The sequence below is a fragment of the Triticum urartu genome, chromosome 5A, assembly GCF_056163025.1.
Source record: "Triticum urartu cultivar PI428250 chromosome 5A, HENAU_Tu73, whole genome shotgun sequence".
NCBI lineage: Eukaryota > Viridiplantae > Streptophyta > Magnoliopsida > Poales > Poaceae > Triticum > Triticum urartu.
In genome coordinates, this window is record NC_141877.1 from 38558061 (window position 1) to 38583879 (window position 25819).

The following is a 25819-nucleotide window of genomic DNA, read 5'->3' on the forward strand; positions in this document are numbered from 1 at the left end:
GCCGTGAGATTGAACTTGGATGGCTGATATCGCTGCTACCAAGGTGAGTGCAGAGGACATGGAGATAGCGTGGCGCCGCCGCCACCGTCGCCCTCCCTCGCAAACTTGGCAACAGGGAGAATCACAGACAAACCGTAATCGCCAAGGAAGACAACCGCCACCGGTCTCAACATATATATAGGGATAGGGCATACATACATAGCAACGCAGGTCCGCAGGCAGGGAAGCAACATACGGAGTAGCACACAACTTCTTCAGGATCTTCGTCTTCTCCATCTCCGGCGGCGGCGGCGGGTACGTATCTCTTCCTACTTACCCCGCTCCTCTCCTTGTACTCACATATGCATATGCTCTCCGATAAATCCGCTGAGGAACACATGGACTGGCTGGTATTCTGGGCGAGCAGAGAGAGCATGCCAAACTCGTGCACACCGAGTTGGACTTCGAGTGAATCTGATGATATTCAGTTTGGGTTTAGAAAAAAAAAACCGAATCACTTTCATGGTGATTAATCTGATGGACATGTGGTAATCTATTGTGTTTTGCTTTGTTATGACATTTTTACTCCCTGTAGCGAGTGCTCCAAATCATTCAGTTTCTTGCAAACTTTGCAGGGATGAAGAAATCAGTGTGTTCAAATTTGTTTTTTTTTTACGAAAAGAAATCAGTGTGTTCATTTATTTATTTCGGTGTTTTTGCGAAAACAATCAGTGTGCTCATTGAATATCCAGAATTAATTCCAGATTCGCAACTTGAAAAATCAAATCTCAATCGATGATGAAGAAATAAGTGTGTTCATTGATCATGCTTCATGCATGTGTATCCAGAATAAATTCCAACCTCTCAACTGATTGATGCCTGCAGGTGGTTGAAGGCAGCCCCCCTTCTGAACCGAATCGCGTGCTCTCCATCAAAAAAGGCTTCTCAAGATGTTCATCGTAGAAGACAAGGGCAGTGCCATTGCTCTCATGTGTGCCGCCCTCCTCTTCTTGGGCACATGGCCAGCATTGCTCACCCTCTTGGAGCGCAGGGGGCGGCTGCCGCAGCACACGTACCTCGATTACTCGATCACCAACCTCCTCGCCGCGGTCCTCATTGCGCTCACCTTGGGCCAGCTTGGGGAGAGCAAGCAAGACATGCCCAATTTCTTCACCCAGCTCAGTCAGGTTAGCTTAGCTTTCATTTATTTCCAGGAAATAAATAATCATTCATTTATTTATTTATGCAACAACTTCCTGATGATACAGATAATTTTTCATTCGGTTTGCTGACTCTGAATGTTTTTTTATGAAGGATAACTGGCCTTCGGTGCTGTTTGCAATGGCAGGGGGCCTTGTGCTCAGTATTGGGAACCTTTCTACACAATATGCTTGGGCATATGTGGGTCTCTCAGTTACTGAGGTTATCTGCGCAAGCATGGTTGTTGTAATAGGTAAGTTTGTGAACAGACTTGAAGATATGAGTACAGCTGGTATCTGAAAAAGAACATTTACGGTTAACTAAACCGATGCACCAATTTATCTGCGCAATCATCCTGTATCCTCAAAGAATTCCGCTCATTTTTAACGCGTGTTGTATTTTCAGGCACAACACTGAATTATTTCCTGGACAACCGCATCAACAGGGCAGATATTCTTTTCACTGGAGTGGCTTGCTTCCTTGTTGCAGTCATCCTTGGGACTGCTGTACACGCTTCCAATGCAGCTGATAATGAAGAGAAACTAAGTGAATCCACAAATGGCTACAACCTTGGGTAACATCTCACTTTCTTGCACATTTTTTCCGTCAGACCGAGTCAAATTATATCAGCTACATGCATTAGGCGTCAATATTTGGTAAACCATTTTACGTCTTTATGGTTGCTTCTCTGACCATTATTATAATGTCTAATTCAACAGGACAAATGGAGGTATGGAGCCAAGCAAACAAGGTATACATGATGCACTAGAGGTGGACATAGAGAATGGAGCTTGTGCAGAAGAGGTCACCAGAGCTGAAGCAGGAACTGCAGAGTACCTGATTGAGCTCGAAGGCCGGCGTTCGGTTAAGGTAAAATCGTACTAGGTGTCGCAAGTCATTTGAGAGAGCAAAAAAAATCAGATAGTATTGGATGGATTTTTGCAACACCAATGAAGTGAAGTGAAGTGATCTAATCAAACTTGTTCATCATTTTCCAGGTGTTTGGATCGAGCACCCTCAAGGGGCTTGGGCTGGTTTTCTTTGCCGGGGTGTGCCTCTCACTCTTCTCCCCGGCACTCAACCTCGCCACCAATGACCAGTGGCACACCCTGAAAGGCGGCGTCCCGCATCTGGTTGTGTACACCGCCTTCTTCTACTTCTCCATGTCGTGTTTTGTCATCGGTGTCGGGCTCAACATCTTGTTCCTCTACCGCCCGATGGCCGGCGTGCCAAAGTCGTCCTTCAAGGCCTATCTGAGTGACTGGGAAGGCAGGCAGTGGGCTCTCCTCGCCGGCTTGCTTTGTGGCTTCGGCAATGGCTTCCAGTTCATGGGTGGTCAGGCTGCTGGTTATGCTGCTGCTGATGCTGTTGAGGTTTGTTTGTTCAATCAATCTCTGCTCCTTCTTTCTTATATGCATGCTCGCATCCAGCACAGTAAAAAAAAGCATGTTTGCATTCTGTGTGATTCAATCAAGATGTTAAAATAATATTGGATCTCTAAAGAGTATCTTATCTGTGGTAGATATAATTTTTAACTTTTAAATAAGATGTTAGCAACTTTCAAGAAGGATATTCAGAGAGAAGAGGACACTTGTCTGCACCTATGAATATGAATCTAACTGTTTCTGCATTGCTGTTCAACATCAGGCATTGCCACTTGTGAGCACATTCTGGGGCATCGTGCTTTTCGGGGAGTACCGCAAGTCGTCGAAGAAAACGTACACTCTCCTCGTGTTGATGCTGCTCATGTTCGTCGCGGCTGTAGCAACGCTCATGGCTTCAGCAGGTCGCAGGGCCACAAAGTGATCATTCTGGGGCATCTTGCTATTCTGGATCATGGAATAGCGAAAGTTCGCTCTGCTCGTCGAGTTCATGCTGCTAATGTTGGCCGCCGGCTGTGGGCCTGTGGTCAAAGCCGGACAAAGTGATCGGCTGTCCCATACTTTCATCTCTTCTTCTAGTTTGGGACTCCTCCTGCCACAAGGCATAGGAATGATTGGATGAAGTAAGAATGGAAGGCAAGTGACATTGATCCAACTGGGAAGCAGGCCATGCCATGACAAAGTAGATTTTATTCCTGATGTTTTGGTCTGAATGGAGTCGTTAGATGTAGCCGTACATAATCTGAAACAAGAGATCTTGTAGTTGAAAGAGAGTTTGTAGGAATTTGGGAGGATCGGAATCATAGAAAATACTTTCTGGAATCCATTTTGTATTGCAAAATTCCAATGAGTCCAACTTGATGGAAACTCTTGTATCAAATGTTTTGTCTTTTCAGTTATTATATAAGATTTCGTCCTCTTCACATCAAGCAAGATGAAATCATTTTGAGTGAAAAAAAATTCTCCAGGGAAAATGGTTGTGATTGAAAGTCTTGTTAATAAGGGTAATGCAATGAAATATACTCCCTCCGTCCAAAATTTTTTATCTTAGATTTGTCTAGATATGGATGTATCTAATACTAAAACGTGACTTGATACATCCGTATTCAGACAAATCTAAGACAAGAATTTTTGGGACGGAGGGAGTGGTTTATTTGCAGCAAATACAAATGCTCAGAAAAATACGCCTCCATCATCTAGCGATAATGTTGTGTAGAAAACCCTAATCTAACTTTACCTATTTCACGGGGGCCCCTATGTCGTTGAACTTTTGTCTTAACCAGACCAATCAACCTGTGGTTGCACCTACATGCTCTAGTTCTATTATGAGTGCTTCCAATTTGTCACAACACCCTTTAGTCTTCTATTGAATTATGATTGGGCGCCCACACCACAAGGTGCACCCTAGCTAGTACACATGTTGCTCATATGCTATCACCAAGCATCTTTGTCTACCTCGGACTCAATTTTAGCCAAATTAAGGGGGGATTTGCATAAGATGTTTGAAGAAATTTCGAAAACAAGCTAAAAGTAAGGAGCCATGTGTAAAAAGCCTTCATGTTGAACGCTTCAATGCAGTTTTGTACCTTCAAGGTTATAAAGTTCCTGATTTTACTGAATTTAGTGGTAATGGTATGAAAATAACTTGGAAACACATTAGTCAAGCACAGTTGGGTGCAAACAGGTTTGATTAATGAATAGAAAGTACATTTATTTTCTATATCTTTAACTAGCATCACATTTTCATGGTTTGCTGTTTACCCATAGCTCTATTTACCTATGGTCGCAACTACAAGAAAAAAAATTCATGATCACCTTTATAGTAACGCTAATGCGCTTAAATTGTCACATCTTACATCAATTAATCGGAATACATGATGAATCGGTCACCGATCACAAAACAACTTCCATTTGGTTATTAATTCAAAATGTTTGGTTATTAACTTAAACTCTTTGATCAATCTTTGGCTGGCAAAGCGAAAGCTTGGGTATTAATTTAATATGTAGGTATATACCTTTCATGCTTGGAAAAAAGTTATCTAGGCTATCTAGTGTAGAAATCCTATGGAGCCACATGTATGATATGTGAGACAAAAACTAGGTGAAGTCTTATCAAAGCCTACAAAGGTACCATACTTTATGCTTTACTAGATAATTATCCTCAACATAATTTACTACCTTGGTTTGAATTACACATCTTCTATGGAGGACTAGATGATCAATCTAAGCAATGTAGATTTAAAATTCGGAGAAGCCTTTAGGAATATATTGTTGCCCCACGCACTAATTGTGTTGGCCTCATGCGCAACTATTTCATTGGACTCCTTGCACAAACCAAAACCATGAACCGTCTCTGAACCCCAACACCATAGAGGTAGTCGTCGGAGAGAGAGGAAAAGTACCTCCTTCATCATCATAGTCGGGAGGGCATCATCGTTGTCAGAGCTTTGTGAGACAAGGTCTGCCGCACGCGCCAACACACATAAACTAGCTATATGCTTTTAACAGTTATCATCTCTGTACTTGGCTACCCAACATTTACCGTAGGCACGATAACTGGTACACTAGTGGTACGTTCTTCCCGGTCCTCTCGTACTAGGGAAAGGTCATGTTAGTCAGGCGTCGTCCTCATGCCATCCAGACCTCATAACCAGCGCCGCCCATCGACAAAATCGAGAATGACCAGTCATGCCGTCCTTGCGCCTTTTTCCATGCCTCATGCTAACTATCTTATTCCACGAGCCATCACCACCACCATGAGCAGCAACCATCGGCCATCCGCGAACACAAAACACACTGCTCCTCAACCACGATTATGAAGGCAATACATATGAAGACTCTAAGTTTACGCACCATCTCGACAGATTTGCTTCATAAGCATTTGGAGGCTGTTAATATGACGATTTTGCTAGAGTTGCTCTTAAAAGACAGCGCGAGACGAGGGCGAAGCCAGACGAAAGAGTTGAAGATGGAGAAGCCTGGTATTGCAAAATCGTACTACTACTGGACACCGTAGCAAAAAGGCTATGTGGGCTACCCTGACGCTGTGATCCCACACAGCTTGCTCCGGCCCATCCATCGTCGGCCAGTGACCTGCCGCCCGCCGCCGCCCGCCGGCGGCACCATCCGGCGGGCCATTGCCAATCGCCTTCCTAACCACCAAACCCATTTCCTCCCGCGCACGCGAGCGGCCGCCATGGCCGGGCATCTAGCCAAAAACCCATTTCTCCTCCTCCTCAAACCTCGCCGCCTGTGCACCACCGCCGCATCCTCCTCGGCCGCCGCGGGAGAACTCGCCCCCGCGCCCGTCGTCAAGGAGATACCCCACGATGATGACCTCGCGGAGGAGTCGCACAGCCGCCTCGTGCGCGACACCTGCAAGCTGCTCGAGCTCCGCGGCTCGTGGACCCCGAAGCTGGAGGCGCAGCTCCGGCACCTGCTCCGGGTGCTCTCCCCGCCGCAGGTCCGCGCCGTGCTCCGCGCCCAGGCGCAGACGGACGCCCGCGCCGCCTTCGAGTTCTTCCGCTGGGCCGACCGCCAGTGGCGCTACCGGCACGCCCCGGAGGTGTTCGACGAAATGCTGAGCCTCCTCAGCCGCACCAGGCTCCACGACCCCGCCCGGCGCGTCATGCGCCTCATGATTCGTCGCCGCATGAGGCGCGGGACGCAGCAGTTCGCGCACCTCATGCTCTCGTACAGCCGTGCGGGGAAGCTCCGCTCTGCCATGCGCGTGCTCCAACTCATGCAGAAGGACGGGTGTGCGCCTGACATATTGATATGCAATGTGGCGGTGAATGCGCTTGTCTTTGCCGGGCGCATTGACAAGGCGCTTGAGTTTAGCGACCGGATGCGACGTGTTGGGGTCGAGCCGGATGTAGTCACATACAATTGCCTTATCAAGGGGTTATGTAGCGTGCGGAGGGTTGTTGAGGCACTAGAGATGATTGATGTGATGCTGCAAAATGGGTGCCCACCTGATAAGATTACCTATTATACAGTGATGGGCTTCTTGTGCAAGGAGAAGAGGGTGGCAGAGGTGCGGGGTTTGCTTGGGAGGATGATGAATGATGCGGGTCTATTTCCAGATCAGGTCACGTATAACATGCTCATCCATGTGCTTGCAAAGCATGGGCATGCAGATGAGGCGTTGGAATTCTTGAGGGAGTCAGAGGGGAAAAGGTTCCGTGTCGATGAGGTTGGATATAGTGCAGTTGTGCACTCTTTCTGCTTGAATGGGAGGATGGCCGAGGCAAAGGGGGTTGTAGGTGAGATGATCTCAAAAGAATGTCACCCTGACGTTGTGACATATAGCGCAGTTGTTGATGGGTTCTGCCGGATCGGGGAAATTGATCAAGCAAGAAAGATGATGAAGCATATGTATAAGAATGGCTGCAAGCCAAACATAGTCACGCATACTGCACTGTTAAATGGTCTCTGCAAAGCTGGGAAAACTTCAGAGGCTTGGGAATTGCTAAACAACAGTGGAGAGGAGTGGTGGACTCCAAGTGATATCACATACAGTGTTGTGATGCATGGGTTTAGAAGAGAAGGGAAACTAAAGGAATCATGTGATGTCGTTGCCCAGATGTTGCAGAAGGGTTTCTTTCCCACTACTGTGGAGATTAACTTACTGATCCATGCGTTATGTAAGGAAGGAAAGCCGGCAGAGGCCAAAGACTTCATGGAGCAGTGCCAAAGCAAAGGTTGTACCATTAATGTTATTAACTTCACTACTGTAATTCATGGATTTTCTCGGCAGGGGGATTTGGAATCAGCGCTGTCTTTGTTGGATGACTTGTATCTCAGTAACAGGCATCCAGATGTTGTAACTTATACTGTTGTTGTCAATGCTTTGGGAAAGAAAGGTCGGCTGAAAGAAGCGACAGAGCTTGTGAAGAAAATGCTTAATAGAGGAATTGTCCCTACACTCGTTACATACAGGACAGTGATACATAGATACTGTGAGAAGGGTACAGTGGAAGAATTACTCGATCTGCTGGATAAGATGTTAGCGAGACAAGAGCTTAAGAGTGTATACAATCAGGTCATTGAGAAGCTATGTGCATTAGGTAAAATAAATGAAGCTTACAGTCTCCTCAGCAAGGTACTGAGAACTGCCTCACAGAGAGATGCTCAGACATGCCACATTCTGATGGAGAGTTTTCTTAATAGAGGTCTCGCAGTTCAGTCATACAATGTGGCGTGCCAGATGTTTCAGAGAAATTTAATTCCTGATATTAAATTGTGTCGAAAAGTTGACAATCAGCTGACCTTAGAGAAACAACCAGCTGCTGGGAAGCTTATAGTTAAGTTTGTAGAAAGAGGTCTTCTGAAACAAGAAAAGTAAGCTATTGCTGTCTGGCATGTTGATATATCATGCGTTTATTGGCAACTGGCAAGTATGTTTAATATTTGATCTGACATGTTGATGTATCATGTGTTTACATGCTGGAAAGCTTACTCATTTCTTCTACCTAAAACTGACAGATTTATAGTTTTGGGTTCAGTTGGTAACGTTTCATACGTTGTGCTGCTTAGTTAGCTGCCAGCCAATAGACTAGTAGGTATGGCACCTGAATGTTAGTTAGCTGCCACTCAAAGGGCTACTGAACAGTACACATGTTCGTGCATATATTAGCATCACAAAGGCTTGGTCCATAATGAACTAGACCAAGTGAAGTACTTAAGGGGAGGAGACAATGGAGGGAGATGGCGACACTGTGACGGCGCCGTTGCTGGAGTTCATCAATGACCGGTCAGCTGCCTCGGAGGAGCTGCTGCGGCGGGAGCCGGTGCCATTCAACGTGCTGTCGCGGCTGGCATTGTGGGAGGCCGGCAACCTGTGGCGCATCTCATGGGCGTCCATCCTCATCACGCTCTTCAGCTTCACTCTCAGCCTCGTCACACAGATGTTCGTTGGCCACCTTGGTGAGCTGGAGCTTGCCGGGGCCTCCATCACCAACATCGGCATCCAGGGCCTAGCCTATGGCATCATGGTAACTAGCTGCACTCAGTTCTTGCACTATGTAGTATAGTCCTTTGTGCTGCTTAGAAACGACGTCTTCTCACTTGTATGCGGAATGCAGCTCGGCATGTCGACTGCAGTGCAGACGGTGTGCGGCCAGGCCTACGGTGCGAGGAGGTACAGGGCGATGGGCGTTGTTTGCCAGAGAGCGCTCCTCCTCCAGTTTGTGACGGCCGTCGCCATCGCTTTCTTCTACTGGTACTCTGGCCCATTCCTGCGGCTCATTGGGCAGGCTGAGGACGTGGCTGTGGCGGGGCAGCTGTATGCTCGTGGGCTGGTGCCGCAGCTGCTCGCGTTTGCACTCTTCTGCCCGATGCAGAGGTTCCTGCAGGCTCAGAACATCGTCAACCCCGTGGCGTACATGGTGCTTGCTGTGCTTGTCTTCCACATCCTCATCTCGTGGCTCGCTGTCTTCGTTCTCAGCTTTGGCCTTCTCGGCGCGGCTCTGACGCTGAGCTTCTCTTGGTGGGTGCTTGTGGCGTTGACATGGGCGTACATCATCTGGAGCCCGGCTTGTAAGGAGACGTGGACCGGGTTGTCCATGCTCGCTTTCAGAGGCCTCTGGGGATATGCCAAGCTCGCCTTTGCGTCGGCTGTTATGCTAGCGTGAGTAAATTTATCAGCCATTGCTAACTGTTTGGTAGGTCTTGCTTGTTTATGTCTTGCATCATTGTGTTCTTGCTCAGATTGGAGGTCTGGTACGTGCAAGGATTTGTGCTTCTGACTGGCTTCCTCCCCAACTCGGAGATTGCTCTTGATTCACTCTCTATCTGGTAGGCCACACGATGATTCAGCTCATGTTATAGTTACACACCTTGTTGGAAGTTCTAATGTCTAATCCATATTCACATATAACTTGCGTCGCTATCTCTTTTACTTGTTTCAGCATCAACTACTGGAACTGGGACTTCCAAATCATGCTTGGTTTAAGCTATGCGGCCAGGTCAGTGCAAACGACCGATACCTACCAAGATGTAGACCAATTTCCGCTTGCTGATCAAACGTTTGCACACGCAGTATCCGCGTCGGCAACGAGCTTGGCGCTGGCCATCCAAAGGTCGCGAGGTTGTCGGTCCTGGTGGTCGTCACGGCGAGCATCGCCTTCAGCATTCTCGCCACGATCGTCGTCATGGCCCTCAGGTACCCGCTGAGCACCCTCTACACGAGTAGCACGACGGTGATTGAGGCTGTCATTGCACTGATGCCGTTGCTGGCCATCAGCATCTTCTTGAATGGGATCCAGCCAATCCTCTCAGGTACACGCAACACTTGGCAGTAACACAACGTGCCTAGTTTGCACTCAACCAAAGGAACTGAAAATTCGTTCTGAAATATCTGCAGGAGTGGCCGTCGGGAGCGGGTGGCAAGTCATAGTTGCCTATGTCAATGTCGGGGCTTACTACATCATCGGTCTGCCAATCGGATGCGTTCTAGGGTTCAAAACAAGCCTGGGAGCAGCTGTAAGTCAATTAGCTTCCCGCGCTAATTTCATAGTCAGTTAACCTCTATCTTGCAACATTTTGCCGGAGGTCTGATGATCATATGTTTGTGGTAATTCTCAGGGGATCTGGTGGGGCTTGATCATAGGGGTCGCAGTGCAGACGGTGGCACTGATCGTCATCACGGCCAGGACCAACTGGGAGAGCGAGGTGAGCTCGCCCTTTTCACATTCACGCATGATCTCGGCTGAAGCTTCTGCTCAGTTTCTGTTTGTCGCGGTGCTCATGGCGACACGGCTATGTCATGTATGCGTGCAGGTGGAGAAGGCGATCCAGCGGCTGCGGCACACCGCCGCAGACGAGGGTGGCATGGTGGTCGACGGCGACGTCTAATGACCGGGCCCATGGATGTGTCTGGGGCTCTGTTTGGTGGCCATTGTTTGCTTTGCTAGGAGCACTCCCCATGAGGAGGGAAGTAGTAGCTGGTGCCGAACTTTATTATCAAGAGGCCATGGTGCCTTTCGGTTTGTGCAATAAGTTGAGTGAGATGATGGAAAGTTGAAATGCCTTTCCTTTTTTTTTCGAGGATGAACTTGTACTAGTTAAATGGTAATTAACCTTGGCTGCTGGACTAGAAATGGTTTGATTTCTTGAGCTCTTACGCATTGAATTCATTTTAGAGAAGCTCTTACTATTTGATGACGCCCCCAAATTATTGTGGTCAAGGTGGACCATGCTGGTCAGCGTGAGGTTGCGCCATGGGCCCGTTTGTCAGCCCAGCAAATTATTATGGACACGTACATGATGCCTATTGCTTCTTTGGCCGACTTCAACGGCCTCCCGAGTTAAAAGCTGCTTCCTCAGTTCTGAATTACTTGTCTTAGATTTGTCTAGATACGGATGTATCTAGACTCATTTTGATGCTAGATACCTCCGTATCTAGACAAATCTAAGACAAGTAATTCGGAACGGAGGGAGTAGGAAGCAATATACTGTAGATCAAAGCCTTCAAGCTTCTCGACCAGTTCAAAAATGCCGTGTGTGTCCTAAAGCTACCAAAAGCTGGTCTTCAAGAATTTCCATTATGTTGCAGAAAATTAAGAAAACGGTTAATTAACTGAACAAAAAAAATAGCACACCGGACTAGCATGTGTTCTATAGCTTCTGCAAAGAAACCTTAAAATAAGGCGCTTCCTATTCACATTTAACAACCATACAAGAAGAATTGATCAACGAAAGCACAACGTGAGCGGGTGAAGGAAATGAGAAACAACAAACAGAAATGACAATTAGATGTTATGGTTCGTGGTGGTGCCAAATGATGCTAGCATAAACAACATGTTAGCATACAGAGTGTGTGGGCGCGTGTGCATGGTCACCGCGCCTGTACGTGGCCTAGGTAGTGTGTGAGTGGGCATTACGGTGGTGTGTCGGCGGCAAAGGGTGGCAGAGAGCGATGGAAAGATGAAGAGAGCGGCAGAGGGCGCTGCAATTTATAGGCGCGCGAGTTGCCGTCTTTTCCCGCGCGCGCAATCATTTCTCGCCGCTGGAGTGCATAAAAACATCCCGCATACGCTAAAAAGTCAATTTACCGCGTGCGCGCATCTTTTGACGCGGCCGTCGGAGATGCTCTTAGAGCCAATCTCTCTCTTCAGCTATGCCAACCACACCACCCACACAAGGGCGGCCTGTTGCTGCCCCTTCTCCTTGGCGCGCCTCCCGGAGCGGCTTCGCGTGCTGGAGATCTCCGGCGCGTCTCTGGACGGCCTCGCGGTCGGCGGCGCCGTCGCCGCGTGCCCCAGTCTCGCCGACCTCACTCTGCTCAAGTGCCAGTGCTCTGGCTACGTGTCCAGCGCTGCCGCCTTGACTTGGTCGGCTCCGGCACCCGCGCGCTCGCGCTCGCCGCGCCCCTATCCATGGCAATTCTGAACTTCGGTCTTGTCTAATGTTACTTCCATCGTTTCAGGTAGCGTGCATAGCATCTTGTCCGAGCAGCTGTCTCTGCGTGGTGTCCAGTGGAGCTGGGGCAGCACCCGGTGATGAACATTGCGTCCTGTGGTGGTTCCGATGCGAGGGAGCCTTTTCCCGAGGTCGATCTTGCTGAATTCTTCGACAGCCACCCAAAGATTCGCTCGCAAGTTTGAGATCCATGATGCAATGCAACCCCGGTCTGCGTCCCGATGGTGCCCGTCACCTGTTCGACGGAGTGCTCGACCCAGGTCGATGCCGTCGACCAAGCCCATGACGCCGCCACCGTCGCAGCGGAGGTTCGCAACACCACAACTGCGCTCGGCCCCGAGCTCGCCATCGTCCTCTGCAACACCACGGCGGCCATAGGTGTAGCCACCTGTGGTCACCACGACAGGTTCCACGGCCTCAACATCCCCGTGACAGCCAACATCAGCCTGCCGCCCCACGTCTAGGCCATCGTTTTCAAGCAATGGCCGAGCAGTACCAGTGTGGCCAGAATTACCCAAGTGTGAGCTTCCGGATGAATACTATTCTACTATTGACAATTTTGCTTTACTGGTGACTATCACCGTTAATGTTGTTTGTTCATGGGAACCTATTGAGCATCAGTTTACAACTGTTCTTGATCAGGGGCATTGGAAGTTTTCTGAACATGCTGCTGCAGGTAGTTTTCCTAAGCCTAAAAAAAAGGCCAGAGACACTGCGGATCACGACAATGTCAGTACTCAGGAGCATGTTCTCCTGCAAGGTACGTGGTGGTGGTTCAATTATTTGCGCATTCCATCGGAGATCTTATTCGTACTGTTCACAAGAGGGCAGGGCAGCCTAGTACAGTGGAGTGCAAAGAATTTAAGAGCAACAATTGTCCATGCTTTGGGCTCCAAACCAGAGGGAAGTTTGTTGATACTGATTGAGTTGGAGACGTGCATTGCATATCTGAATTCATGTGCAGTCAGTGCCTCTGGGAACTATAGTCATTGGCGTTTCTTTGTTCGGTTTGAGAGGCTATGGGCTCCTGGAACTAAAGAAGTGTCTGATGATAATGTTACTGGCCAGTCTCGGGTGGGCGGCTTTCAGTACACCAGCAGGTGCACTGACACGCTTACTTTCTCAGCAACTGCAGAATAGCTATGGGATTGAGAGCGCATTCGAGCTATTGGTGCTCATAATGCAGCAAGCTTGTCGCTCTACGCTCACTTATTGTTTATCGCAAGCTGGACAACTCTATTTCTCTGTTGGGTGAGCAGCACTGGCCATTCCCTGAACCTGATGTGGATGCCTGCAGGCGTGAAGACATACAAGCTACAATCGAGGGGTGTCCACGGTGGTATTACTCATGTGATCTTCCCAGTGCTCCAGTTGCCGTTTCGACCGAATACCCTACCGGTGATGTGCATAAGTCATGCGATCCTGGGAGGGTCACAAGGCAGACTTCTGATATTCAACTGTCGCAGATTCTAATGGCAATGGTAATCAGCATGAGCGCACCGGGCATGGGTGGTATGGTGTCCTCTTCCTGCTACAATCAAGGACATTTCCAAGGAAGGTGGGGTGTCGTCGCTGTTGTTGCCGGCTTCGTGCAAGGCTCTGTCGACAGCTTCAATGACTACTTCAGCATCTCCTTCAACTCGGCCGCCATCGCCCACAGCTACCCCCCCCCCCCCCCCCCCCACGTCGTTCAAGTCAACGCCAACTTCCCCTTTTACCTTTCTTCCTCCTCGGCTCCTCTCGAGAGTGCTTCCTCCATTCGTGTACCGATGAACTGTAACCTGCTACTGCAACAGAGAGTGTAGATCGAACCCTGTGTCCATCTATTCCCTTACACTTCACCAGCCAACCATTACACAATTGCAGTCACACCATGCTGAGCAGAAGCTGATCACCCTCGAGTCCCTAGCCAGGTACGGTCCAGGACTGCGGAGGATGGTAATTAGGACCTCCTCCAAGGTAAATAACTGCCTCCATTCAGTGCTGCAAAACTCTTCATTCTGTTTCTTTCTCCTTGTTTCCCTGCACCGACAACTAGATACATACGTACGCACTGATGGCAGAAGCTTGTCAGCAAAATCAACACCATTCAGCTTTGGTTACTCCATCAAAACAGTATCATAACATCCATAGGAGTTTGCTGCTTATTATATATAAGTGGCTTCCCTCTCTGCATAGCATAGCTTCCCTCCTAGCACTCACCTCTTGCATTCCATGCCCAACACCAAACTGTGAGCTAGGCTTCAGAGCTCGGATCAGCCATGGCGATCGGAGCTGTGCTGTCGCAACAATGGAGCTTGTTGCTCTCGCTTGCGGCGCTCGTGGCTCTGTGGTGGGCCTGGAGGGTGCTGGAGCTGGCCTGGGTCACCCCGCGGAGGCTGGGCCGAGCGCTCCGGGCTCAGGGCCTCGGCGGCAGGGCGTACCGCTTCCCGTTCGGCGATCTGCAGGAGTTTTCCCGGCTGGTCGCCGTGGCCCGGTCGGAGCCCATGCTGCCGCCGTCGCACGATATCACAGCGCGGGTGGCCCCTCTGTACCACAGCGTGATCAAGGAGCACGGTAAATAAATTAAATCCATCATTACAATTTTTTTTTTGCATATTAAAGAAGTTATTAGTGAACATGGCTGTGATGGTCACTTGTTCAGACTTGCGTGTCTGAAACTCTAGAAAGCTAAAAAATTGCAGGGAAGATCTCCGTGACCTGGTTCGGCCCGACGCCGAGGGTGATCGTGAACGATCCTAAACTGGTGCGGGAGATACTAGCCAACAAGTCCGGGCACTTCCGGAAGCGCAAGTTCAGCAATGGCATCGTCAGGCGGCTGGCCAACGGGCTGGTGAGCCACGACGGCGAGAAATGGGCCGCTCACCGGAAGATCATCAACCCCGCATTTCATCTTGAGAAACTCAAGGCAAGCGCGAAAACCAAACCACGCGCGATCGTTTCTTCTTCTTCATGTCAGAACATGCAACTCCAAGGCGCCGCTTGCTCGCTTGTCTGAATAATGTTCAATTTGCCTTTGGTTGTGAACTTGTGATGCAGAAAATGATGCCCGCTTTCGTTGCCTGCTGCAATGAGCTGGTAGCTAGGTGGGAGGATCATGTGGGATCCGATGAGGCCAAGGAGATTGACGTGTGGCCGGAGTTCCAGAACCTCACCGGCGACGTGATCTCCCGCGCGGCGTTCGGCAGCAGCTTCAGCGAAGGGAGGAGGATTTTCCAGATACAGTCGGAGCAGGCCCAGAATGTGGTGAAGATGCTCAACACCCTATACCTCCCAGGTTTCAAGTGAGTCTCCCGTTAGACTCTTGGTCTCTCTCTGGTCACTTTTGCACATTACCCGCTTGTGATTATTGCTCTTTTTTCCTTGAGTAGGTTCTTACCAATGCAGCTCAACAGACGGGTGAAGGCGAACGCGCGCGAGGTCGAGTCGCTGCTCAAAGGCATAATCGGCAAGAGGGAGATGGCCATGAGAGAAGGCAGCGCCAGCAACGATGACCTGCTGGGCGTGCTGATGGAGTGCAACGCCGCGGAGACCAAGGAAGCCGGGAGCACCAAGCCCATCATGACCATGGACGACATCATCGGGGAGCTCAAGCTCTTCTACTTCGCCGGAATGGACACCACCGCCGTGCTTCTCACCTGGACGCTGGTCGCGCTGAGCATGCACCCCGAGTGGCATGACCGGGCGAGGGAGGAGGTCCTGCGCGTCTTCGGGGACAAGGACCAGCCGGACCTGGACGGCATAAACCAGCTCAAGGTGGTGGCCATGGTGCTGCACGAGGTGCTCAGGCTGTACCCGCCGGTGATCCAGTTCGACCGGCAGACGTACACGGAGGTGGAGCTGGGCGGCGTCAGGTACCCGCCGGGGGTGATCCTCTCGCTGCCCATCGTGTTCCTCCACCACGACCCGGACGTCTGGGGAGAGGACGCCGACGAGTTCAGGCCGGAGAGGTTCGCCGAGGGCGTCTCCAAGGCGTCCGGGAGCTCGTCGTCGCCGGCGTTCTTCCCGTTCGGGTGGGGCCCACGGGTCTGCGTCGGCCAGAACTTCGCGCTCATCGAGGCCAAGATGGCGCTGAGCAGGATACTGCAGCGCTTCCAGTTCGGGCTGTCGCCGTCCTACAGGCACGCCCCATTCCCGGTCTCCACCCTGCAGCCTGATCATGGCGCGCCCATCATGCTCAAGAAACTCTAGCCGCAACATGTCTTAAAATAAATCTCAGCATATTGTAAACCAAGAGAGATAATGAGAGCTAGTTATAAATCTCAACATGTATTTGTTTGTTTTCTGTGGGTTTTGTTTAAGAGATTGTTATCAGAGGTGATCCTCAAATAGATTGTTTTCATCCATCATACTACTCCCCCAGTATCATTAGTTTTTTGTACTAGTGGAGTGAGTAGTAGTTTATATTAGGATATCATCAAGATCCTTGGTATTAGCATGAGCATCTCAAGCTAAATATTCATCAGGCGACCCACATGTCCTGCCCCAAAGGAACAGAAAGATCTTCACAACTGAAAACATTCTTGTGATGATCAGGTCGACAAGTGTTTCCAGTTTGAGTGTGAGACACCAGTTCATGTACGAGTATTATTCAGTATATGACTGGAAAACTCGGTGTCGGTGCGAACATCATCGAACGGTGGAAAAAAGAGAGTAGAAATTCATACATGGGGGCTACATATTTGTGGCAACCTGCACGCTTAATATTAGAACAAAATGGTTCACACTGAAAACTTGTGATCGATACAACCGGATCTTGCAATCGCCTTGACATTAATCTAAACAGTCCATGCCCTCAAGCCAAACTACGATGATGTATAATCCATGACTAGCTCTCATATCATACATTTCCCATGCATCCAACTAGTGCCTGCCTTCAAGATTTCCAGCTTGGAGTTTCCACGGTCCGTATCACCAGTAAGAGCCCGCTACATAGACTACACTAAACATCACAAAACTCGTAGCCCAGCCTCTCTTCGATAGTTTAACTCAAACTCAACATCTCACTTGATTAACTCCTGCAGAATCAAGAGACACCAATGAACACAAATGCCAGTGACAAATAGGATCATATGAAAAAAAAGGCATTTTGTTCAAGTATCAACACATGACTCATGAAACCAGGTTTAACATCAATCACGATTCATTTTTCTGAGAATAATCAATGATATGCTCTGTTTTATGTATGTATAGATGAAGCTTCCATGGACTTACATTTCAATGATGTCCCAGCAAGGCATGTTAGCCTTGCTTTTGTGTTGGCCTCTGCCAATGGAGTAGGCTTCTCGCTTCCAATCATCCGAACATCCCAGATCCTTATGATGCCATCAGATGAAGCCGAGGCAACTAAAGTGCTCGATTCAGATCCGTTGTTCTGGTTATCGAAAATGACAATCCCTTTTACACGAGTTGAATGAGCGCCCTCGATGCGCGATGAAACCTTGCCGCTCGACAGATCCCAAGCAGTAATACCACGGTCCTCTCCTCCGGTGTAAAGAGCTCCATTCTGCACATACATGATGAAGAAGTGGGCAATATATAAAAGCAATGGAAGTGAAGCTAAAATGCTATGAAATTAAGCATACACCCATATTTGTGTGGTGTTTCTACTTCTAGAAGAAAGATTTGTAGCAAAAAGAATATAAAAGCAATGGAAGTGAAGCTAAAATGCTATGACATTAAGCATACGCCCATATTCGTGTGGTGTTTCTACTTCTAGAAGAAAGATTTGTAGCAAAAAGAATATAAAAGCAACGGAAGTGAAGCTAAAATGTTACATTACGCATACGCCCATATTCGTGTGGTGTTTCTATTTCTAGAAGAAAGATTTATATAGCACAAAGAATAGAAAAGCAATGGAAGTGAAGCTAAAGCGCTATGACAGTAAGTATATGAAGATCCACCGACTTCACAAGGGGAAACAGAACTGAGTCCTGATAGATGGACGACAACATTAAGTTATACCTACGAGTCTTATGGGCTGTGATATGACTGACCAAAGGTCAAATTTGCATCAGACAGGGTAACAAATTTGCATTGACAGGGTAACAGTTTTCAAAAACTTCCCAAGCCCTACACAGTACACTCTTAACGAGCCATAATCGTTTAAATCCTAGGTAAGAAACTACTAATATTCAAGCGATATAAGCACTCTTATGACCATGTTCTTTTTCCAAGAGAAATCTATTATCATGACATGATTAACAACTATGTAGGTGGTTTATCAGGAATTCAGGAGCAAAAGTAAATACCTTTGATGGGGCTAAGGCGAGAATCCTCTTGTCGCAGCGCATCTCATGGATGATCCTGGCGTCCTCGGAGTCATGCACGGTGACCTTCTCCTCGGCGGCCATCACGAAGCGGTCACCGCCGGCGGCGTCCTGGGCGTACGCGACGGCCGAGGCGGGGCGCTCGAGGCGGCAGGTGAAGCTGCGGCGGCCGCGGAGGAGGTTGACCATGGAGAGGCCCCCGGCGCGGCCGACGGCGAGCGCGACCCGGCCCGAGGGGTGCACGGCGAGGGCGTCGGCGGCCTCGCGGCCCCGCGGGAAGACGCGGAGCGAGGTGAGGAGCGCGAAGCCGTCGGCGTCGTAGATGTGGAGCAGGCCGTCGTCGGAGGCGGCGAGGAGGTTGCGGGGCACGGGGCCGATGGAGTGGAAGGCGAGCGCGGAGACGGCGGCGGAGGGGTCGAGGAGCGGGCCGAGGTCGGCGGCGGCGCGCAGGTCGTAGAGGCGGATGGAGTCGTCGGCGCCGCCGGAGGCCGCGAGCCCCGCCCGCGGCGCGGCCGCCACGCAGCGGATGGGCCCCGCGTGGGCCGGGTAGGAGAAGAGCGGCGCGAGGGCCTGGGGCTCGGAGGAGGGGGGCGCGGCGGCCAGGGCCTTGAGGGAGAAGCCCCAGATGAAGCGCTCGTAGGAGCCGGCGACGAGGGCCATCGGAGACGGTGGGGAGGGGAGGGAGCGAGAGCCTACGCGCCGCCGCCGCTGCCGCCGCCGGAAGGGTTGGGGAAGGAAGGGGGAGAAGGGTTTGGGGTTTGGTCGTTTCGCGGTGACTTGTGGGCCAGGACATGGCCACCATCGCTGCACGAATCACGAGGAGCGTTGCACGGACGGCTGAGATGAAACTCCACGTACGGGCGCTGACAGGCCGGCCCCACTCGGACTATGCGAATTTGTGTGTTTTGGTTGATTTTCATGTGTGTGTGACAGAGCAGATTTTAAGAAATAATACTCCCTCCGCCCTATATTTAATTGACGCTGATTTAGTACGGGATTTAGTAATTGTACCTCTATATACAAAAAAGAAAATGTAAGATGTTTTACACTTCAAAAACATCTTATATTTTTTTTCCGAATAAATAAATAAACATCAGTTTTCACGCTAACTCCATGGCCAACTGCGCAGGCAAATCGTCCGCCAAAATTTTGGCTGCCCATGATTTGGTGGGGCGGATGTGGCCAAAAACAAAAGGTATTTTAGAAGTTTTGGAAAAAACTTTGTTTTTCGCCACTCTAATTTTTGTCCACTTTGTGTATGTTACTTTAGAATTTGAAATTCCCCTTTTGCCACTCTTAGATTTTGACAATACATCACAATTATCATTCCGTGGCAAAAAAAAAAGGAAAAAATAAAGTGGCAATTGTGATACATTGTCAAAAGCTAAGAGTGACAAAAGTGAAAGGATTCTTCTTGCATTTGCTACGAAAATGGCATTTTTGATACATTGTCAAAAGCTAAAGGTGGCAAAAGTGCGATGGATCCCGGCCCTTGCCAGCGGGAAGGCTCCATTTTTAGATGCTCCTTCGAGCTTTGTTATAATTTGTATCCTACTCGGGAAGACAAGACGGTGACGGCTCCTTAAAAATGAGATAAGGTTCTCCCGGTCTATCCCCTCGTTCCATGGTGCATCTAGCATTGTCGGTGGCTGTGTGAAGGTGTGTCTCCGACGTGTCTGTCCTTGATGGATTTGCTTGGATCTAGTTGTAGTTCGTCTACGTTCTTGTATTTTTAGGTTGAATTCTTTCAATCTATGCTACTCTTCAATGCATGTGGTTGCTCTTCCGGTGCGCTGATCCTGTAGGGCATTAGCATGACGACTTCCCGACTATCTACTACAACAAGTTTTGCATAGCTCTAGCGAGGGAGGGGCGATGATAGCGACAAGCTTTTGGCTCACTTCAGTGCTTGTAGTCGTCCCTAGGTGGTCTATGAATCTATCTGGATGTAATTTTTGTTATTTCTGGTGTTTGTTGTATTGCCACGATTGAAGATGAATAAATTGGAAGTTCTCTTGCAAAAATAAAAAATCTAGTGGCAGACGCAAAGTGGGTAAAAGCTAGTGGCAAAAACAAAGTTTCCGTTTTAGAAGACAAATACAACAATATTATCGTATATGCCCTCAAATGGGTGCTGATAACAGTACCAACAACGTCCAGTGTGCCGGCACTGTTTGTTCTTCTACTCCCTCCATTCCAGATTAATTGAAGTTCTAATTTTTTTTCCCTCCCTCAAAACAAATTTATCAAAAAAATATGACAAAATTTACAACATTAAACATACATAGTACAAGATATATTTTATATAAAGTATGCAATGAAACTAATTTGATGTTCCAGGTGTTGATATGTATTTCTATACATTTGAAAAACTGACTCAGAGCAAAGATAGAACTTCAGTTGATTTGGTAACCAGTGAGTACATGCACAATTTATGAGATGTTTCCCAAGCTGCAGCATGGCTTGAGCTTTAGACTGCAGCATCAGTAGTAGTATTTCTTTTGGTGTGTAGTCCTCTTTTACTTACAAATGAATGCCTGAACAAACAGGCCAGTAGTTGTATTACAATCCTAAGTGCGGCAAGCTGATCCATCTGCTCATTGGGCACCGTACACACTACAAATGCACCACTATTTCTTTTGTTTCTGTTGGTTGGCATGTTTCCATAACACTACAAAATGACATACACACATCATCAACCTGCATTCACCGTTAGTTACCAGGGAAGCCGGTAGCTGGCCGCCTGCATCAACGGATGCGCAAAGTACGCGCCCAGGGTCAGAGCCACGATCGTGATGTACGGTAACCGGATGAACTCCTTGTAATAATCATCAGGTAGTTTCTGCCGCCCATCAACGATCGCAGCGAACGGCACGACGCTGGTCCTCTTCTTCAGGACATCAAAGGCTTCGCCGTAGCGCAACGCCAGCCTCCTGTCGCCGTTCCAAACGCCAAATGCATGGTGGCCGATCAATCCGACGGAGGCCGCGACGGCAACAGAGTTGCCGATCCATAGCGTGTGAGCTAGGCACCAGATTACCTGCCCAACAAACTAAAAAGATAACTGTTGATTAGATAAAGTACGTATTAACATGATGCACAATACAGAAAAGGAGCTTCAAACTCCTAGCACAAGATTTCATGGCCCATATAAGTATATCTTTATAAGCTAGCATGGCCTTGAGGAAACTACCTGTGGATGTCTCGTGATGCGCATTATTCCAGTTTCCCACATGTGTAATTTTGGCTTGTCCACAGCTGCCACTTCTAAAAGATTGAAAGTAGATGGATACAGAAACAAGAATGAGACAAAATTCGACAGCCAAACAAGCTCATGGACGCCTGAGACGCCTTTAACATCCCACAGCTGAACACCACCGTAACGATGATTTATGAAGTAGACCTGCAAGTTATATAGGACAACTTTCTAAGATACAGGAAGGCTTACCATCTAACAAAAGAAAAAGAAAAAAAGAAAATACAAAATACTCACAATAGTGCTAAGCGCCAGAGGTAGTGATATTCCAGCAAACAGCACGCGGTAAGCTCGCTCGCCTATTATTTTCTCACCAGTTTCACGTAAGCTTGCCATGCCACTATGGACTAAAGCAAAGATGAGGGTAAGGAGCAACAAAACGACCTGCAACGGAGATACAGATGGTAAAGATATGTATCTAGCTACATGATTACAATTAATTGCCAAGCTAAGAAATAGCTGGTAGAGTATAAATGTATTTTTATGGATCATGATGCCATCAAAGCAATAACAAAAACAACCCAAGCAGTAAAAGGTGAATATAAAGAAAACTAGCAAGAAATGACTAATGAACCGGATCATACAAATGATTGCAATGCAATTTAGCACTCCTCCCATTTATACCAGGCCTATTAATCTCGTCTTAAGTCAAACCTTTTAAAGATTGACCAAGTTCCTAGAAACAAATATCAAACATGTACAACATGAAATCAATATAACTGGATCTATCATGAAATATATTTTTATTAGTTACCGTAGGTGTTGATATCTTTTCTATGAACTTGGTCAAAGTTGAACAATTTTGAATTAAGACAAGATCAATAGGCCTTGTAAACATGGAAAGAGGGAGTATATATGATTGATGTTGAAAATTATTTCACTGCAAATGCTCAGTGCAGCCAAAAAATACCAACAGAAGCATGCTATTACCGCAGGTGTTGATATCTTTTCTAGGAACTTGGTCAAACTTGAACAATTTTGAATTCAGACATGATTAATAGGCCTTGTAAACATGGAAAGAAAGAGCATATATGATTGATGTTGAGAAGTACTGTATTTCACTACAATTGCTCAATGCAGCGAAAAAATACCAACAGAAGCATGTTATTACAAATCAATTTGGATTACCACATACAGACTATTTATTTTGATTCGTTAGCTATACATTTACTAGATTTACACTAGTCTTACAAATATGGATAAAGTGTGATTTTCTCAAACATATAGCAAAGCAAGTGTAATTCATACCAGGCGTGCATTTATTAACCAGCAAAAGATGTTTTACTTGGTTATTGTTAAAATGCAGGGCGTGCCATCACTGAGATATTTATCGAGAATTGGATTTTAGTCAAAATGAAAACCATTGATGATCTAAACTGTCACGTGACATCGAACTAAAAATTGCTACGGTAAGTCAACTAGCGAAGGCCTGCATATGCTAAGGTTCATGCTTTTCCCGAATACACACCTAAGTGCGCATCATTTTGTATTAGAAGAAAACATCCAGGTGACGTCAAACTTACGGCCGAAAACAAAGGGAAAAAACAGAAACAGCCAGGAAAGAGAAAAGAAGAAGCAGAAGATCGCAAAACAAACTGTACAGCTAAATTACTCCTACCCTACTGCTTCTCAAAAGACATCACGCGGCGGAGCTTGTTGCGGAAAATCCTCGGGGCATCTGTTTTCATCAGGATTAAATCAACCCGTGACTTCACCTCCTGCCTTGCTCTGTTGAAGTGGCAGCCGCTCCGAAGACACCAAATGTGTCATATCATCCAAGAGATCAGGGAGCGCGCACCCTTTCACCAATCAGCCCGGTCGCACTTTTGCAGCATTCTCCAGCCACGGCACAAGCTTGTCGCCGGCCCTGAGGGCATTTGGATTTCCATGAAAATTCTCCCAGCACCTTGTGCCGGACCGCTTTGAAGTCAAGCCACTCAAAGATGAAGCCTCGGAGTCGAAGCCACTCTTTGGAGGCGAGCAACAAGATGGTCAAATATGGAATCAAGGCGAACTATGAGGAAAATTCAGTTGCTGACGAGCTTGCTAAGATGGCTAGAATGTATGGTAGTAGTTGTTAGTGGATGGAAAACCTTCCTATAGTGAGCTGGTTCCCCTCCTTTTATCTGATGTAATTTTGATCATCGATACGTACTAAATAAACAGGGGTTCCAATTTTCAAAACAAAGGGGTACTTATGTTAGTTGCTCTACTAGTAATTTAGAAACCACGGTGCGAGCCCATACAAATTCTAGCACTCGACGCAAGAACGTGTCCAAACCATCCCAATCGGTCAAGGTAATCGTTAGTGTATTACTGTACTACAGTATTACTTAGCATAGCGGAGTGAATGAATCATTTGCTCCATGTAATATAGGCAGGCTGGGAGTAGCAGGGAATGGTTCCTGGGGAGACGCACCTCGGGGCTGTCAGAGAGGGCGGCGACGGCGTCGAGGAACCCGGTGCCGACCCCGGTGGCGGGGTCGATCCAGAGCACGTTGAGCCCGTAGAGCACCACGGAGAGTATCCCGGCGAAGTAGGCCCAGGAGGCCACCCGCTGGTCGGCCAGCCGGAACACGGCCGAGTCCTCCCCGACGAGGCCACCAGCATCCCCCTCGCCGTCCGAGTCCTCCGCCTCGGCGCCGCCGACCCTCGCCCGGGCCGGGGCGGGGGAGAGGACGCGGGGAGGCAGGGAGGAGGACGCCGCCGGGGACGGGAGGCCGAGGAGGGGCAGTCTGGGCGGGCGGGGCAGGCGGAGGCGGGGGAGGTGCTGGTGGCGGAGGGCAGGGGGCGGCGGCGCGGCGAGGTGGAGGCGGAGGTGGGAGGCCATGGCCGGCGGGGCGGTGGGGGCGGCGGAAAGGCCCGAGCTTGGGGGTTGGGGCGGTGGTGGGGAGTGGAATGGGGCGGTGGTGCGGTGCCGGTGGGGCGCGGGAGGTTGGACTAGAGCCGTGGCGGCATCTTTGAGGAGGGCCGTGGGAGGAGAAGCAGAGGATGCGGTATTGGAGCGTGGCGCCGGCGTCCAGTCCGGACGGGCAAAATATCAGGGGACTCCCAACTCTTGAATGTGTCCATGCTTTCAACTTTCAGAAACAATTCAAATATTTTTTTAAAATCTGTTTTTTGTTATGGTCAGGAGTCATTTTTTTTTGCAGGAATACAACCTCATCCTTAAGACGAAGGGGATCTTTGGAGCAGTGGTAAAGTTGTTTCCTTGTGACCACGAGGTCACACGTTCGAGTCTTATAAACAACATCTTTACATAAATGTAGGAAAAAATTGCGTGAAAAGGACTTGTTTTTTTGCGAAAAAAAATTCAATCTATTCAACAATCACGGCAGTACGTAGAACACTGGAGGTAAAAAAAAATTACAACCAGATCAGAGTCAGAGCTGACATAAAGGCGAGCTTGGCATATTCTCAGAGGCCTGTGAAAGCGAGTATGGATAGTCCGGTCAACGCCGCAAGCACCCACCAAAAGAAGCTTAGAGTCAGAGCCGCGCCGAGAAGGCCCCAAGCGAGGTTGAAGCGAGTAGTTGCCGTCTTGCTCTTGGTGACGCCTTTCTCGCCGGTGCAGAGCGCGCGCAACTTCTCCATGGCGTCAATTCTTTTTTTGTAATTTCCATTTCGTGCTTCATTTAGTGTTCAGACCAAAAATGCATCCATCCCGCACTAAGTTGTAAAATTCTCTAAAAATATAAAGAAAGTTTCCAAAAACAAAGAAAAAAGTGAATCAATTTAATAGGAAAAGTACTCTATCAGATTCGGATCCAATGACTTACGTCTTAGCACGAGGTTACTCTACCACTAATTTAAAAAGCCCTTTATCACGTTGTATCGAATTAAATCATATGCTCCATTGCTTGTGCAGGCCCCATCAATTCGGGCACGGCCTCCTTATACAGCTCGTCGACTCACATTCTCATTGTCCCCGACAGCTCGTGCAGCGTCAGGTACGCACCTCACAGACAGATTGAGGATGCACCGCGTGGTCCATCGACGGTGATTGCCCTGACCGACAAAGGCCACCGCCTTTGGTCTGTAGCGATGCGACACGACCGACGATGGTAGTCAGCATAATCAGTGGCATAGCCAGAATTTTGGGTTAGATAATATATTTGCATCACCGGGCTATGTGTTTAGATGCCCCCCCCCCCCCCCCGCCCCCGGCGCGCACAGTGCACAACTCTCGAATGCACGGATACTACAGCCGACCAGCGAATCCGTATCGGATACCGTATCTGATACCGATACTCCTCCGATACGCCCTCGATACGTATCCGAGAATAAATGATTTAAAACAATTACAATAC

At 48.4% G+C, this 25819-nt stretch overlaps 6 protein-coding genes across 6 annotated transcripts; 4 read left to right on the forward strand and 2 right to left on the reverse strand.

The window, feature by feature from the left end:
* Positions 1-101: 101 nt before the first annotated feature.
* LOC125507715 (ureide permease 1-like) lies at positions 102-3493 on the forward strand. The gene is made up of 7 exons (XM_048672204.2): positions 102-294; positions 865-1166; positions 1294-1432; positions 1585-1753; positions 1899-2049; positions 2178-2552; positions 2827-3493. Exons 2-7 carry the CDS (start codon positions 930-932, stop codon positions 2983-2985), a joined length of 1230 nt encoding a protein of 409 aa, XP_048528161.2. The 5' UTR covers positions 102-294; positions 865-929; the 3' UTR covers positions 2986-3493.
* A 2053-nt stretch (positions 3494-5546) lies between these two features.
* LOC125507716 (uncharacterized) lies at positions 5547-7933 on the forward strand. Its single transcript, XM_048672206.2, has one exon. It carries the CDS (start codon positions 5758-5760, stop codon positions 7906-7908), a length of 2151 nt encoding a protein of 716 aa, XP_048528163.2. The 5' UTR covers positions 5547-5757; the 3' UTR covers positions 7909-7933.
* A 39-nt stretch (positions 7934-7972) lies between these two features.
* On the forward strand, positions 7973-10686 carry LOC125507717 (protein DETOXIFICATION 41-like). The gene is made up of 8 exons (XM_048672207.2): positions 7973-8557; positions 8648-9192; positions 9273-9359; positions 9473-9529; positions 9604-9842; positions 9928-10046; positions 10149-10235; positions 10344-10686. The coding sequence occupies exons 1-8, from the start codon at positions 8261-8263 to the stop codon at positions 10416-10418; spliced, it is 1506 nt and encodes a 501-aa protein (XP_048528164.2). The 5' UTR covers positions 7973-8260; the 3' UTR covers positions 10419-10686.
* Positions 10687-13784: 3098 nt separating this feature from the next.
* Positions 13785-16333, forward strand: LOC125507718 (cytochrome P450 CYP72A616). The gene is made up of 4 exons (XM_087525396.1): positions 13785-14540; positions 14669-14892; positions 15024-15268; positions 15356-16333. The coding sequence occupies exons 1-4, from the start codon at positions 14246-14248 to the stop codon at positions 16173-16175; spliced, it is 1584 nt and encodes a 527-aa protein (XP_087381522.1). The 5' UTR covers positions 13785-14245; the 3' UTR covers positions 16176-16333.
* A 271-nt stretch (positions 16334-16604) lies between these two features.
* On the reverse strand, positions 16605-19022 carry LOC125507719 (Transducin/WD40 repeat-like superfamily protein). The gene is made up of 3 exons (XM_048672211.2): positions 18236-19022; positions 17199-17490; positions 16605-17002 (listed from the first exon to the last, which is right to left on the reverse strand). Coding segments are annotated over exons 1-3 (972 nt in total). The 5' UTR covers positions 18914-19022; the 3' UTR covers positions 16605-17000.
* Positions 19023-20626: 1604 nt separating this feature from the next.
* On the reverse strand, positions 20627-24476 carry Z-ISO (15-cis-zeta-carotene isomerase). The gene is made up of 4 exons (XM_048672212.2): positions 23929-24476; positions 21747-21893; positions 21447-21656; positions 20627-21305 (listed from the first exon to the last, which is right to left on the reverse strand). The coding sequence occupies exons 1-4, from the start codon at positions 24337-24339 to the stop codon at positions 20970-20972; spliced, it is 1104 nt and encodes a 367-aa protein (XP_048528169.1). The 5' UTR covers positions 24340-24476; the 3' UTR covers positions 20627-20969.
* Between the last annotated feature and the right edge of the window lie 1343 nt (positions 24477-25819).

Excerpts from the sequence above, each read along its gene's own strand:
- LOC125507715 (XM_048672204.2), top strand. The coding sequence starts at position 930 with ATGTTCATCGTAGAAGACAAGGGCAGTGCCATTGCTCTCATGTGTGCC. Across the intron at positions 1,433-1,584 it reads AAGCATGGTTGTTGTAATAG|GCACAACACTGAATTATTTC; the intron begins GTAAGTTTGTGA and ends TTGTATTTTCAG. Across the intron at positions 1,754-1,898 it reads ACAAATGGCTACAACCTTGG|GACAAATGGAGGTATGGAGC; the intron begins GTAACATCTCAC and ends CTAATTCAACAG.
- LOC125507716 (XM_048672206.2), top strand. The coding sequence starts at position 5,758 with ATGGCCGGGCATCTAGCCAAAAACCCATTTCTCCTCCTCCTCAAACCT.
- LOC125507717 (XM_048672207.2), top strand. The coding sequence starts at position 8,261 with ATGGAGGGAGATGGCGACACTGTGACGGCGCCGTTGCTGGAGTTCATC. Across the intron at positions 8,558-8,647 it reads GCCTAGCCTATGGCATCATG|CTCGGCATGTCGACTGCAGT; the intron begins GTAACTAGCTGC and ends TGCGGAATGCAG. Across the intron at positions 9,530-9,603 it reads GGTTTAAGCTATGCGGCCAG|TATCCGCGTCGGCAACGAGC; the intron begins GTCAGTGCAAAC and ends TTGCACACGCAG.
- LOC125507718 (XM_087525396.1), top strand. The coding sequence starts at position 14,246 with ATGGCGATCGGAGCTGTGCTGTCGCAACAATGGAGCTTGTTGCTCTCG. Across the intron at positions 14,541-14,668 it reads CAGCGTGATCAAGGAGCACG|GGAAGATCTCCGTGACCTGG; the intron begins GTAAATAAATTA and ends AAAAAATTGCAG. Across the intron at positions 15,269-15,355 it reads CTATACCTCCCAGGTTTCAA|GTTCTTACCAATGCAGCTCA; the intron begins GTGAGTCTCCCG and ends TTCCTTGAGTAG.
- LOC125507719 (XM_048672211.2), bottom strand. The coding sequence starts at position 18,913 with ATGGCCCTCGTCGCCGGCTCCTACGAGCGCTTCATCTGGGGCTTCTCC. Across the intron at positions 17,491-18,235 it reads TCGCCTTAGCCCCATCAAAG|AATGGAGCTCTTTACACCGG; the intron begins GTATTTACTTTT and ends ATGTATGTGCAG.
- Z-ISO (XM_048672212.2), bottom strand. The coding sequence starts at position 24,339 with ATGGCCTCCCACCTCCGCCTCCACCTCGCCGCGCCGCCGCCCCCTGCC. Across the intron at positions 21,894-23,928 it reads CCCTCTCTGACAGCCCCGAG|GTCGTTTTGTTGCTCCTTAC; the intron begins GTGCGTCTCCCC and ends TCTCCGTTGCAG. Across the intron at positions 21,657-21,746 it reads CTCTGGCGCTTAGCACTATT|GTCTACTTCATAAATCATCG; the intron begins GTGAGTATTTTG and ends TATAACTTGCAG.